This window comes from Epinephelus fuscoguttatus, linkage group LG1, assembly GCF_011397635.1.
Source record: "Epinephelus fuscoguttatus linkage group LG1, E.fuscoguttatus.final_Chr_v1".
In the NCBI taxonomy this organism is placed as follows: domain Eukaryota; kingdom Metazoa; phylum Chordata; class Actinopteri; order Perciformes; family Serranidae; genus Epinephelus; species Epinephelus fuscoguttatus.
Window position 1 is genome coordinate 4,226,481 of NC_064752.1, and position 14,883 is coordinate 4,241,363.

At 38.5% G+C, this 14,883-nt stretch overlaps 2 protein-coding genes and 1 long non-coding RNA gene across 5 annotated transcripts in view; 1 reads left to right on the top strand and 2 right to left on the bottom strand.

The window, feature by feature from the left end:
• LOC125891271 (uncharacterized) overlaps window positions 1–14,883 on the top strand; it is a 17,100-nt gene continuing 2,217 nt past the window's right edge. The window contains exons 1-2 of the long non-coding RNA XR_007449620.1: window positions 1–375; window positions 1,549–1,684. This is a non-coding gene — a long non-coding RNA (uncharacterized LOC125891271). The remainder of the gene's footprint in view (window positions 376–1,548; window positions 1,685–14,883) is intronic.
• Window positions 2,294–11,106, bottom strand: LOC125891256 (uncharacterized). Its single transcript, XM_049580357.1, has 8 exons — window positions 10,753–11,106; window positions 9,381–9,629; window positions 7,807–8,109; window positions 7,385–7,693; window positions 6,132–6,197; window positions 5,890–5,982; window positions 5,451–5,494; window positions 2,294–3,998 (listed from the first exon to the last, which is right to left on the bottom strand). The coding sequence occupies exons 1-8, from the start codon at window positions 10,799–10,801 to the stop codon at window positions 3,696–3,698; spliced, it is 1,416 nt and encodes a 471-aa protein (XP_049436314.1). The 5' UTR covers window positions 10,802–11,106; the 3' UTR covers window positions 2,294–3,695.
• LOC125891265 (polymeric immunoglobulin receptor-like) overlaps window positions 12,414–14,883 on the bottom strand; it is a 19,574-nt gene continuing 17,104 nt past the window's right edge. For 2 of the 3 annotated variants that reach the window (XM_049580371.1, XM_049580391.1), the window contains 4 exons: window positions 14,473–14,814; window positions 14,215–14,298; window positions 13,827–13,876; window positions 12,414–12,872 (listed from right to left, as the gene is read on the bottom strand). In XM_049580371.1, coding sequence (XP_049436328.1) covers window positions 12,594–12,872; window positions 13,827–13,876; window positions 14,215–14,298; window positions 14,473–14,814 — 755 coding nt within the window. In that variant the 3' untranslated portion in view covers window positions 12,414–12,593. The remainder of the gene's footprint in view (window positions 12,873–13,826; window positions 13,877–14,214; window positions 14,299–14,472; window positions 14,815–14,883) is intronic. The other variant, XM_049580382.1, reaches the window with a different exon arrangement.

Sequence of the window (14,883 nt, forward strand, 5' to 3'; positions counted from 1 at the left end):
ACCACAGACTGATAAAACATCTGCAGCATCTTACTATAGATGTCGAGAGATCTGAGCTTCCTCAAGAAAAAGAGGCGGCTCTGCTCCTCTTTGTAGAGAGTGTCTGTGTTTAGGGACCAGTCCAACTTATTATCCAGGTGTACACCTAGATACTTACAGCTTGGCACCACCTCGATGTCCACCCCACAGGTATTCACTGGCGGAAATCTATGATCATTTCCTTGGTCTTCGAGTATTAAGAGTAACGTTAGTAGAAGCAAACTCTGGACCGCACAGAGGAACATACACGCACAAATAACATGTGAGTTAAATAATGGATGGTTGTCAGGAAATGACGAAGGGAACCAAAGATGCCTGGACACTGCAAATCTCCAGGTGTGCTCATATGACAGCGGAAGACAAGGCAATGTGTTGATTTAGCTGTTAACTCATCGGCATCACATGTAACGTCATGCCAAAAAAGCAACCGTCGTGTTAACAGTCTGATTTTATTGGTTGCAAAATAAATGGAAACACACAGATGTAGCCTGCATGATATAAAGTAGGTAGCCTGTGGTGTCGACCTACACAGAGCAGCAAACTAGTGTGCAGGGATGTTCATGTGTTCATTGGCAAACAGTCTAGTCCCATTCTAGATGCGGAACTATTTGTGAATAACTCATTAGATAAGGAAACAAATCATAACCCGTCAACGCTTTTTACTGTCACTAAATGGCACTTGTAGAACTGTTGTATAAAAGCAATGACACACTCGAAGTCGTGCTGTTGTCGGCTCTCGACCTGCGGCCTTCCGCCTACGACCGAATCACAGCCATGCTGAGATACACAACAACAGCACTCCCTCTTGTGTGATATTGCTTAAATGTTAAAACGCTTTTTAGTGAAAGAAATTTGGGCATTGTTGTGTGACGGTGATGGGTTACTCAAACTTTTTGTCCACTTGAGGCAGCTTTGCCAGGTTCAGGTTGTGATTGTAACAGCACTATTTGAATAAAACTAATGGATCAAATATTAAAAATGTACCTACTTTAGGGTAATCATTGTGGTAAACAGGGACTAAGACTTAGTTGCCAGTTTTTCAAAATCGTTGGCATTACCATCAAGCCCTGTTGCTGGGTTGCTCGTAATTTCCTCCCAGGGATCAATAAAGTCTTATCTATACCTATAATCATCACATTAGCTACATCACAATGTATTTGTTGATGTATGTCTGGATCAACAAAGAAACTGAAGTTGTCAGATAAATGTCATGGAGTAAAAAGGATGATATTTGCTTTTGAGATGTCATGTTTTCTAACTGCTTTGATTTTTTACTGCTGAATAAAAATACTGTTGTAACTGTGATAACAATCATGATATCAGCAGCTGATATGACTGGCACAAGGATAACCAATGCAGGTAGCCATTAATGTTAATTAATTACACCTATTCAGTTTTGCCTATAAATTTCAGTTAAAAATGAGAATTAAAAATCATTGTTAGTGCAAGATCTTGTTATTTAATCTGCAAATATTAGAACTGCATACTAATTGTAGTTATACTTTACAGTATGCAGGTTGTCTTCTTCATGATCAAGCTTCAGTGTACAGGAGGTCAGAGGACCATTGCTGCTGTATGTGGAGGAGCCGAGGAGTCGTCCCAGGGTTTGGTTTTAGACGGGCTGCACTCTTCTCTTGGATTTCAGGTAAGCTTTAAGAAACTGTAAGGGGCCCCTAATTAAACTAAAATTACGTGGTTAACTTAAATCAATTTTACTAACTTTATGGACCTGCATCAAAATGTATTTGGGGATAATGCCACTGTAGAACAGAAAAGGATGCACACAAGGGTCATTAAGTTTAAAATTTAAACTGCCCAAATATTTTCTTTTGGTTTGGTAATTGAATGTAACTTGCAGAGCTCTGAACAAAGAGACAGCCTTTTGTAGCTCCGTCAAGTGTAAACCTAAAGGGGTGTATGCATTTGGTCGTCTGTGTGTGTGTGTGTGTGTGTGTGTGTGTGTGTGTGCGCGCATGTGAGAGTTTTGGGATGATTTAAATTTAAAATATAAACTTATCTAATATATTCAACATTGGACATTTAAACGTACCATGTGGATTGTGGGATTGTTGCATTTTCTTATGGCAAGTTTTTTTTGTAGATAAAAGAGACAGTCCTGGTGAAAATGGGGCCACCAGTGTCAGTATTGATACCACATGGTACTAAAATAAAAAATAAATATAAAAAAATAACCCAGCGTACCAGCACACAATAAATTGAATAAGATTAAATGAGGAGACTATCACACAGTTGCTGTAAATGATCAAGATTCTCTTGTTATTTTATTAAAACATTTGCGTTTTATCTACAACACTGATGGGAATGTCATCAGTGAAATATTCAACAGTATCACTGTGACATACTTAGGAAACAAAACATGTTGGACTTTAAGAAATTTAGTTTTATGTTCACTTAAAACTAGTAGCTAAACGTAGTACATCGCATCTTATCTCATGTTAAATTAAAGTTGTTGTATACAGTCCCTGACAAATATATGTTATAAACTAAACTAGCGGTGCAGATATTTGGTCACAAATGATTGGACAGATAAATCCTGATGATGACACTGGATGAAAGTCAGTTGATCACCAAAGTTATTACAAATTATCCTGAGACTGGCAGAAATGTCTGAAATAATTTACATGGAAATCCATTCAATATTTGTAAAGACGTTTTTCTGAAAAACACAGATGTGAACCTCATGGTGGCGCTAGAGGAAGAGTCAGGAGACTGCAAAAGTCATTAGGATTCATCGTGTAAGGAACATGAATGTCTGTACGAAATGTCATGACAATCCATCCAATTATTTTTGTAATATTGATTGTCAATATTTCACTCTAAACTAAATTGATGAGCTGACCAATGACAGACCAATGTTGCCATCCTGACAACCATGGACAAACTGTAACTGCATCAGTTGAAACAATAAACATCTAAAGCATTTCACTTCTGCAATTTCTTGTCACTTATTGTCTGATATATACAATACCTATATACAGCATCTGTGATAAATTTACAATAATGAAAAAAAAATAATATGAATGAATAATTGATAAGAATAAAGTATACAATATGAATAAAAAATAATTGATCATATCCTATCAGTACTAGTAGCTCGGACACAAGCCGAGTTTCAGAAGCAACAAACACAAAGGACTCATCGAGTCATTACCAATCAATGCCAAAGACCTGCCACATTATCTTGGCGATGATTTTTTAACAGTGCTTCCCAACTGCTCCAGCCATGGGGTCCAGATATCTCCTTTGTCATTAAACCTGCAGTTTAATATATTAAGTGTCATTTGGCCTTGTTGTTGAGCTAGTTTGCTGTCTCTGTCAAGTAGCTGTCTGTTAGTCACTCACTCTATGGCAGAAAATGGCACTTCAAAATAAAAGCCCTGTGCTGGAAATGTGTTGTACTAAAAAATAAAGTTTTTGTTTTTCTAAACTTGACACGTTTGTAAGTCACTTCCATCAATTCAGAATGGGCCCGCGACCCACTTTTGGACTGCGACCCACCAGTTGGGAACCACTTTTTACAATATCTAAATGTCTTCTTGTACTTCCTAAAGTCTGTGCTGGATGTCACCGTAAAGAACAACATATAAAAAATGAATGATTTGACATCTTGGCCATACATTTTGTAAATAAATTCCTCATTGCTTCTGTGGCTTGTAGACTGTTGAGTAGAGAGGATCCTCTGAAGATGGCTGGTTGACAGTAGAGTTGGTTGGACTTTGGCTGTCCTTCACAGTAGAATATTCACAGGCAGAATAGCAGGGTCTGGTGATCAATCCCTCACCACCAGCTTCTCCAGAGCAGTTTTTAAAGCTAACGGTAGAGTAATGCAGCGAGGCAGAGGGGTTTGTGGGAAAGTTGGCAGTGACATAAATCGAATTCATTGCATGGCCTGAGTCGGGCTTCTGAGGGCGCTCCTGTATCTCCTCGTAGATATAATCCTTTGAGGGAAGAATGAAAAATACAGTCTGAACAGTTTATATCCAGTGCAGACAATAAGCACTAACCATACAAATTGTACTCAACACAGAATTAAGTTGCAAGCAGACGGACACTGACACAACCAGTTAAAGGCATCATAGTGTTCATGTGTTTCCTTGAATGACAGCAGTCAATATAACAACCGAAACATCGGAACGTTTCTTCTTCACCATCTTTACCACCCTGGAAGCGTTAAAAAAACGCGGATATTTTTGTCTGCTTTTCGGATGGTTGATGCGACATATTTTCCAACGCATGCTCTCTGTCCGCTGGTGGCAGTGTGCTCATCTGTGTGTGCGCGCACATGTCTGTGTGTGTATGCGCACATGTCTGTGTTTGTGTGTGCGCGCATCGGGGTGGAGGGGAATTGTAAACGCGCGGCCATGTAGAGACAGAAATGACATGCCATTGTGTAAATAAAATAAATAACACAAGGCTATTTAGTTTGTTTAATAAAAGGACAAGGTATAGACCTGTTCGATAGGAAAGGTAATCTTAAATGACCTCTATTGTGATCTGGTGCTGTAAATAAAATAAAATTAACTTGACCTTCAGGGGGAGCGCGGGGTGCTGTTGGGGGGGCGGGGTGCCTCCCTAATATTATGGTAGGAGAAACACTGAGACAGGAGCACACCCTGCAGTCCACCTGCACACACAGCGTAAGTGTTAGCATCACACGGCTAACCGTACTGACTGTTGACAAGTTTAACTATGGAGCTGAGCCGTTTTGGTGTCAGTGTAGTTGGTTGGATTGTTTAACAGCTCGGTGTTGGATATCAGCCACTGCTGCTGTGTTAGCTCGGGCTAACGGTAAAACATTGAACCTGCGTTTTCCGGAAAGGCAATGGCCTTCACTGCTTCATCTAACCAGCTTCATCCTACTGTGTGTATACAAATTGTTTTATTTATTAGCAGTTAAAAAACAAACAAATAAAGACATTAAATTTGTAGAACTGACCCCATTTTATCAGCCTTGCTCTCCAACCTGTAGCAAACAGTGCAGTACATTGTATGACACACTCAAGCACCACCCAACTAAGCTCCTAAATCCAGGATAACAGAAAAACTTAAATATTGTTATTTTAAGGTTGTGCCTCAGGTCAGGTGAACTTTGTCTTTACCTGCCACCATTTTCAAACAAGTGGCTAATCGGTTCTGCACATGTGCAACTCTCAGCGATGATGAGAATGAAGCAAGATGGCTCACTGTGTAGCTACTCCCATCATCAGCTCAGAAAAAAGTGTTAAATCCTTTTTGTGTTAAATCCTTTTTTTACCACTTGCCTGATAGGGCAAGTGAGTTTTCAGACTTACTAGCCCAGTGCTTGCCACTGGCAATTGGGCAATCCTTGTTGAGCCATGATATTACTACCTATTCAATATGACCACACAGACATATATTTATACACTAACCTCTTTGATGTGCTGTGCTGCATTTCTCTTGTTTTTGAAATGTCCTGGCAGAAGCAAAAAAGGAAGAAAACCAAAAATAAACAAGCAGAAGGACATAAAGTGGATTAATTTAATTAATTTTCTTAAATTAAAACACAGTTGCATCTACATCTAACCAAATTTCAACCAGTGCCTGCTGCACTGTCCAGGAAAGAACAGACAGAATTGCACTTCAGTAATTTGTATTTTCCAGTTTGGTTTTTATTAAGTATGACTTGACAATCAGTGTCTATCCCCAGAAATCTGTGACGAAAGCTAGAAATAAAAAGACTTATCGACATGAAACAAGAGTGAAGTCTAATGTGGTACGTCTGCTTTGCCTTATCTATATGTCATATACACACAGGATGGAGATGTGGTGAATGTGTTTTGTGTTCTGCAAACCGGTAGTAACTCTTACGTTTGTAGACAAGGATCAAAATGAGCAGCAGCAGCAGCACAGACACGCAGACGACCACAATAATGATGAGCTGATGGCTATCTGCAAGATCATCTGCACAACAAAGAAAATATTCAGCATTGTTGAAAACACAGTTAACACGTCATTGTCATCCAGAGCTGTCTGTGTTTAGGAATTTAAAAGGTATTTTGTAGAAAATGATTTGCAAAAACTGTTCTCCTGCAGCAGATATGCTCTCTTACCTTGACTCCCAGCAGATACAGTAGTCGACTGGGTTGAAGAAACAGGAGATGTCGGTGATGGTGGAACTGAAAACAAACAGAAGGTTGATCAAATCATATATAAAAGCATATAGAAATTAACAATGTCTCATCAAAAGGAAGAAAATTAAAGATAAATTTGGCAAAAAAAACAACAACAAAAAAAACCCCACTTTGCAAGACAAAAACCCTTACACCCAACTTAGATACTGGATTCCACACATTCATCTTATGTTTTTGTTTTTAACCTTGCAGAGAATGCGTTCGTTAATATATCCACCTTTAGCACAAATGCTCATGAATTGTTTTAATTTCTATTTTTTCTTTTTGACAGAGACAAAACCACACAAAAAAACTCATTCAGTGTTTTGTAAGTACTTTTTTAAGACAATACAATATACAAACAAATAATGACCTCACAGAAAAAATAGTTTTAAGTGAATGTGTGACAACACATTGTTGAACATAGACTTTTGTTTTCTTACAGTATAAGCAGGTGTAAATGATCAAATGAATGAGACCAAATCCCATTTAGTTACTTCAGTTTCAGATTCCTGGTCTTTCCTGGCACTTTGCGTCATTGTAAAGAGTAACTGCTTTTCCTACTGTGACAAGTCAGAACATCTGCTGTGTAAAAGGTAAACTGTAGAAAAAGTCTTTTAAAGGATTATCAGAGTTTTATAGGAGTCGTTACTGCTGGAGTAACAGTTTAGCTTGAACAGCTGATAGGAATGTTTTTAAATAAATTATGGACATAAATAATCGTTATATTAAGATCACAATCTTATTTTAAAAGTTACGGTTTGGGTTTAAATATCTAGAGCTTTGGTTACGTTTGAAATGTGTTTTTACTTACATAACATGGTTTTGCACTGAGTGCTTTACTCTCAGTATTGAGGCTGTTAGGATTGAGTAAATGCAAATCAAACAATTACAACTCAAACCACTTCCTTTTCTTGTCTTCCTGTGTAACGCCTTCGGTGGTTTAGAAACAGGCTCTTTATATGTCAAAGATTTAGTTTCTTCTACAACTAGTTGTCAGTTTGGAAGATTTTTGTTGCCTGAAACTCAAATCAAACAAACATTTAATTAAATATTAGATTAACTGTATAAGATTAAAACAAAGTCTATCAGTATTACTGTAGCTTTCTTATAATGCTTTTTAATGCTTGCTGTCCTTCTCCAATCTGAACCAGGGTCAGATAACATCCACAACATAAAATAGCTCAACTCACCCACGGTCATCACAAATCTGTGGAAGAATGGGTTGCTGCTTCTTGGATCAGTGCTTACTGCCCCACACCAGTATGTCCCAGTGTCTTCTTTGGTTATGTTTATCACTGTAATGGTGATGTTTCCCTTATTTTTGTCATCCTTCATGGAAAACTTCCCAGGGTTCTTGTTGCGGTCTGACATGCTCAAAGGTTCACATATAGATGGATCTTCTCCCTTACAGATGAATTTCTTTGAAAATTCTTTTTGATATCTACAAAAGTATGTAAAATTCTGACCAATAGTAGGAGACCTAGTGAAGCTAACAATATCTGAAGACAGACAGAGAGACAAAGACAATATCATTGACTGCAGCTTTAAGAACACACTTCAGAAAGACCTAAACTATATTTGTAAGTAAAAACGTCAAATGTTTGTTTCTCACCTTTTACCTTCAGTTGTATTTTTCTGAGTGCTGCTCTGTCATATGATTTCACTCCACACCAGTAGACACCAGCATGATGTTTGGACACATCACTGATGGACATGTTAAAGCCACTGTTGGTTTCTCTGAGAGTGAATGTCCCATCTGACTTCAGAGATAAAATATCCTCACAGACTGAACCATTCTGTTTGCAGAAAAACTTGTCTCTGTGGTTGTATTTGTTTCCTTTGTAATCACATGAGATGGTGGTTTTTGCTGCTATGTACGCAGTGTGAATAAATTGTACCTGGCAGCTGTCTATCTCTGCAATTGAGAAAAGAAAAGTAAAACATGCAAAGTGTAAGTAATAGGGTTGTCACTGATACTAAAATTTCAAACTCAATATCGATACCCAGGAAAATATTCCATACTCGATACCATTTTCGATACAGCAGCAAAAAATTAAGAGGCATGTCATTTTTTAAATAAAGATCAGAACAGTAACATCAATGATAACAACAAAAAATCCCCCCTTAAATAAATAACAACCAGAAACAAGAGCTGTCCATACAAATGTATTTATCTACAGCCCTGTTTATTTTCTGTGCTTCTGGTGAATTGGCACCATATTTTCGTTGCTGATCAAATAGAGTTGGTAGTTTAGGCTCAAGATGCTCCTGTTTCTACCTCACTATGTGATCAGAGAACCAGGGGTTACGGGAGAAACCAAACGTTTTTTCAGCTTCAACCTAACTTTTCAGACACACATGATTGTGTTGTCCTGTTAAACTAACATTGTCTATTAATGTCACAGACGGGCATGACTGAGAAAGTTTTCTGCTTAGCTCCCACATTAACGTTAGAAGTTATATTTTAGTTTGATGCTGGTGACACCAGCTGCTAGTGAGGGGAGGGGCTGTACCTGCCGTCTGCAGTGTGCTGTGTTCACTTCACTAAATATTTCCAAAGAGCGCTTTTTCCTTAATCATTTTTGACCAAAGCTGGCTGCTCTGATCCTCCTGCAGCCGCGCTGGCCATATTACAGCAACAGAAATGTGTGCATGCGTGCACAGTGACGACAACAAGCCGGGTTGCAGCGAGGGCTCTGTGCCTGCCAGGCGCTGCCTGCACAGCGCGTGTCCGTCGGACCTGTCGCGCGCACCCGACAGGCGCTGAGGTGGCGTGCACTGTTAGTATCGATACTTTTGTAAATTAGTATTGTATCCGGATACAGCATTTGAGTATCAGTACTTTGACAACCCTAATAGGTAACTATTTATTTCTTTAGCTCATTCAAAACCAGAATAACAGTTTGCTTGACTAGTTCACAGAAAATACAAATTAAATTAAACAAAATGTAGTTAGAACATAGGAATTTAGGAATAAATCTCCTATCAACAATCTGGAGCTTGATGTGTGCCTTAAAAACATGGTTTCTGAAGACTTAATTAATTACGTCTATTGCATTGTTACATTTTTATGTTATAATTTTTAATAATTTTTATGTTTATGTTTTCTCAGTGGAAAAAGTATGATCAAGTTTTAATTTTGAGTTAAAAAACAACAACAACAAAAACACTGAATATGAGTCTTACCAACTACCAGTTCGTGTACATCAGTGTCATGGCGTCCTTTGACAGATTTACACCAGTACGCCCAAGAGTCCTCATGTTCACGTTTGATGGCCAGCTTGAGATTTTCATTATGTGAATGATGGTACTGGTCCTGCACACTGTTCTGGGTACTTCGTTTGATTGTAACATCAGTACTTAGTTGTTTTTCTTCAGGATATTCACAGGTGTATTTTTTTAGGCATTCCTTTTCTTCAGATTCAGTCTCCGTACCTGTAGATCAGACAGAGACAAAAGTTCACATCATGTTGGAACACTGAAACAATCTCAGAGCCACTGTTTAAGTCTGAATTAGCTCTTTGTTAATACAGCCTGCACTTTCTACAAACAAATCCCAAAGATGAATCAGTCAGTTGCTGATGACTTTCAGTCAGTAGGAGAAAATACACAGAGTGGGGATGAGCTCTGCTGTCATATCCACTGTAATGTAATTTGTGTTATATCTTAATGGATCACAGAAACACTGTAGAAAAGTAGCCATGTGTTGTTATTTTTATAGCTGTGACTATCTGGATCAACCACTGTTGGATCTTTAACCAACTTGTAAAAATGAAAGCAGCTCTATCAGTATTGTTACGCTATGGCTGGTGCAGAGGCATAAAAATATTGTGGCATAAACAGGCATTAAAATATCGTGAATGCAGTATCTTAAAAATGCCTTGATATACAGAGCAATGAATTTCCTGTATCTTACGCCCACCGTTGAGGCAGTTTGTTGTTAGGAGTTTGGTTTCTGCACCTGTTTGGTCCTTTTAATCATACAGGCTTTTTTTTGCATTAAGTTGTAATGGCCACATATAGTTGTATGTGGCTTTCACTTCTGCTTATGTTTCCTCCATCTTTGGTGAAGAGTACTTGCTATATCCCTGTTCATTATTAGCAACCCATGTTAACGTGTTACATAGTTGTCAAAAAAAGGGAGCATGAATAAAAAATAAAAAAATGCATCACCACCTGTGTGCAAGGGGATGTTTCATGAACAAGTGGTGGGTTATATCATATTCAAAACATCAGCTTTGATAGCTGTATATTTACAGGAAATAACTATGTATTTACAGTAAATATAAAGTACTACTACTGCTACTAGGACAGGCTTCAGGTTGTCTGTGTCAGATGAATTATCTATTGTGAGAAGCTAAAAATGTAGTTATCTAAATAACTTTTAAATGTAAAATGTAAAGCTGATACTTAGACCTGAGTTAAACTAAAGAAATTCAAACAGAGTTGCTGAAACGATACCACAGGATGTACTTAAACTGGTTAATTTCTTAAGAAGCTGTAACACTTATCTATCATATCTCTAATATCAGGTGTCAGACAGTAGTTATATTATTACCTGTAACTGCTGAGAGGAAGAGCAGAAGAAAGCTCCATGTTGTGTTCATCTTGGATGTTGAAATCCTCAGTGAGACTTAAAACTCTAGCAGATTATGTAACTTCCTCTTTTCATCTGTAGGTTGATAGTGGCAGCACGACTGCGCAGCGTCTGTTCACCTGTGTTTCTTCCTCTGTCATTTTTCTAGTTTTTGTGTGTCACAGCATTAACCCTATCAGTCCCAGCAGCCTGTATACATACTGATCGGTCCATCTTGTTGTCAGTCAGTATTACCAGTGATCAAAGGGCTTCAATAAAACCAATTAATCTAAATAATCACAAGTCTTAAATTTAGATCAGTGGTTTCCAGTTGCTCCAGTCATGGGTTCAGATTTGTCCTTAGTCATTAGTTCAAGGTCCACACAGTTTAACATATTCAGCTTCATACTTGTGTTTGGACATGTCTCAAGCTAGTTTGCTGTCTCTGTCAAGTAGCTGTCTGTTAGTACTCACTCTACAGCAGGAAACAGCACTTCACAATAAAAGCTCTGTGCCGGATATTCAGTGTACTTCACAATAATGTGTGTTTTTACAAACACATTGGCGAGTCAATTGCGGTTGATTCAGGACAGATATGGGGGAAAGTCACACATGTGCAAGTCACAAGCAAGTCTCAAGTTTTTACTTTCAAGTCTCAAGCAAGTCCTAAGTTAGTTGTGGTGAGAATCAAGCAAGTCAAGTCCCTGCTAAAAGCCAAGCAAGTCAAGTCGAGTCATTGCTCAGGTCAAGCAAATCACAAGTCAAGTCATATGTCACATACAGCAAACATCTCCTCACGATCCGCTAGCTACATGTCCTCTGAATATGCTGTGAAAAAGTCCGGTCTTTGTAGGCAGCCCAGGCTGGCAACAACAACATTTAGGCCCAGGCTGCACCAACCAGCCAGCGCGAGACCAGCGAAAGCAAGAACACACACATGAACGCAGTGCCCATGTCTCACGATCTCACGCAAGCGCACACACGTGAACGCGGTGCCCAGAGAGGCAGTTAGAGCTACAGGCTACAATGAGGCTAAAAACAGAGTTCAAACAGGGCTCTACGCAAACCTTTTTCACTAGGAGCACAGTTAGCTCATCGAGTAGAACATGTACCACTGAGGCTGAGTCCCTACTGCAGTGGCCCAGGCCCCTTGCTGTATGTTATCCTTTCTGTGTCACCTGCATCTCCTGTCTCTCTCTCCCAATCAAATAAAGCAAGAATGCCAAAAAATAATTCCAAATAATTAATTTACTCTGATGCCACACCGTCTCCATGGTGCACTCTCCCTCTCATTTGTCCTCGTCTTGATAATATCCTGCTTGACATCATTGTTTTATTTTTATGTCACTCTGCTCCTGAAACCCCAGCAAAACCAGTCGGTTTATTAACATGGCTAAGTTAAACATGGTTTATTTTAATGAGCTGGCTTTTAACTGTGATTTGTTTTCCTCTTCAGCAGTGCGCTGATTAAAAAGCTCTGTAGAAAACTTCCAGTTCAGAAGTTCCAGCTGGCATTTGTTTCCTTGAGATTTCCTTGAAATGTTTTGTTGAAGATTTTATACATGTATGCCTTGAAAGAGTGTGATAATTAGCCCTTGACTAAAAAGAGACATTGATCACATCATTTGTTTGTTTAATGACAATGTGATGACAATTTAATGAAAATTTAAAAATCAAATATTTGTATTGAGTCCTTGAAAATGAAAAAAGTGCTTGAAAAAGTACTTGAAAGTCCTTAAATGTCTGTATAAACATTTCTGTGACCCTGAATCAAACAAAAGGGATCAATATAGTGACTCCTTAAGAAAATGAAAGTACTTGTGTCAGTGCTGCTGTGGGTTGTTGACAGTAGAATAGAAAGAGTCTTCAGGAAGTATGGATGGGTAATTGACAGTCGAGTAGGTGGGAAATTGTTGGTTGTCCCTCACAGTGGAATATGTGTCACCACTGACTTCACCAGAGCTGCTGTTAAAGTTGATGGTGGAGTAATACTGTGAAGCAGAGGGGTTTGTGGGAGCGTTAGCAGTGACATAAATTGATTTAAGTGCAGTTCCTGAGCCTGGCATCTGGGGGTGCTCCTGTATCTCCTCATAGGCAGGATCCTGTCAGAGCAGAATGAGAAACACAGGATGGAAAGTCCATATGCAATCTTAACAAAAGGCATGAACCATAGAGCAGACGTTTTAGAATGCTAACATTAGCATTTAACTTGAAAAAACTGCTGTGCAGTACAGCTTCAAAGAGCTGCTCACATGGTTGTAGGCTTTTTGTTTTCATTTAATATTATGATGTTAACCAGACCATTGTGTATCGCTAGACAATCACATAATACTGTAGTGACTGCCATGTTTAGATTGCACATGGTTCCCTTGGAAGTATAAAGCAGCTACAGATTTGCAGGTAACTAATTTGCACATTTTTAAGGGTTTGACAGTTACCAAACTCCAGTCAGTGCTTTGTTATATTGAGCAGGGCTGGATATTGTTTAAAAAATTACAATACCAGTACCAATACTGGCACCCTTAAAGTCAGGAGTGAAAGTTGGTCACAGTAATACGGCACGGTGCATCTTATTGGCAGTTACATTACATAATCATGTCGAACAAATTTATTTTTCGTGTGCTGCGATGTGGTGTTCCTTCCAGCTGGTGACGTTAAGATAATTATGCTGCGTTCGTTTTGTCAGTCGGAAGTGGGAATGACGTCACCTCTGAGTTGAGAACAGTTTTTGCATTCTAGTTGACAATGGTGGACAAGTCGGAATAAAAAACATGGACGCCGCAAGTAAGCCTTTGCTGCCCTTGCACTTTCGGAGTATATAGACAGCTTCAAAACCATCATGCACTCCAATTGATGAAAGCCACAGATGAGGCTGACCTAATGTAAAACAAATGAGGTAAAATTGCTATAAACACTACTTTAGCAGAGTGTTTACTCACTATGTATGTGACAGGCAGCCATCTTGAATTCGTAAGTGCCTGCATCACACATGTATGAATAAATTCTGATCATGGGTCAGAAGCAGTACAACCATTTTTATAGATATGCTCACTCACCTTGTTGTTCTGTGCCTCTGCCTTTCTTGTGTTTTTTATACGCTGAAATCCTGTCAGAGAAATATGAGAAAATGTAAAAGTAGAAAAGGAAAATCAATTAACAAGCAGAAGGAGAGGTAGCAAATAAATTTCACCACACAAATCTGTCACATTCACAACCAGGATCTACTCTACAGCTGACCAGGACAAGTGACACACTTTCACCTGTTGATTATTAATAAAATATCAATTTACAGACAAAACCTTCTTCTTATTTTTCTGTTATTACTTAGTTAACTTACGGAATTACATCATCCCAGCTTGCCTACCTCCAGTAAAAAAACAAAACAAAACAAAAAAAAAACAACGTGTGTATGCATGTACATATGTGTTTTAAAATATTTCTTACGTTTGTAGACGAAGACCAAAATAAGCATGAGCAGAGCTACACAGACGACTACAGGAATGATGACACTTAACCAAGAGCCACCTGCTGGAGATAAAAGCACACAAAAGGATTATCCTCATTTAAACCAAAATTAACACACAAAACTCATTCAGAACTTAAGGTTTCTCACCAAGACCCTAGAAACTAACCAGATCAAAAACATTTCTCAAAACAAAACAGTTATTTGTGAACATAACTTAAAAGCCTGCCACAGTTTACCTCCAAACCATAAATAATGTGAACATTCACCGACTGTCATCACAAGTTTGTGGAAGAATGGGTTGCTTTTGGATTTGTCAGTGTTCTGTGCTCCACACCAGTATGTTCCAGAGTCTTCTGTTGTTAATTGTCTCATAGTTATGGTGATTTCTTCATTTTTGTTGTCCTGTATGGAAAACCTCTCAGTGTTTTTGCCCCGCTGTATGGAGTTCACTAGAGGTTCACATATAGATGGATCTTCTCCTTTACAGAGGATTTTCTTAATAGGCGCACCATTTGGATACACACATTGGTATATAAAAGTCTGTCCAGTAGTTAGAGATCTTGTCGAGTTAGTAATATCTGTAGACAGACAGACAACATTGCCTATCAGTAACTGTACTTAACAACATAATTCATAGACACTTTAAT

What these genes read in the sequence shown, in the direction of transcription:
- LOC125891256 (XM_049580357.1), bottom strand. Translation starts at nt 10,801, where the DNA reads ATGAACACAACATGGAGCTTTCTTCTGCTCTTCCTCTCAGCAGTTACA. An exon ending in TGTACACGAACTGGTAGTTG is followed by an intron (nt 8,110 to 9,380) that starts GTAAGACTCATA and finishes TCTCAATTGCAG; the next exon opens with AGATAGACAGCTGCCAGGTA. An exon ending in AATACAACTGAAGGTAAAAG is followed by an intron (nt 7,694 to 7,806) that starts GTGAGAAACAAA and finishes GTCTGTCTTCAG; the next exon opens with ATATTGTTAGCTTCACTAGG.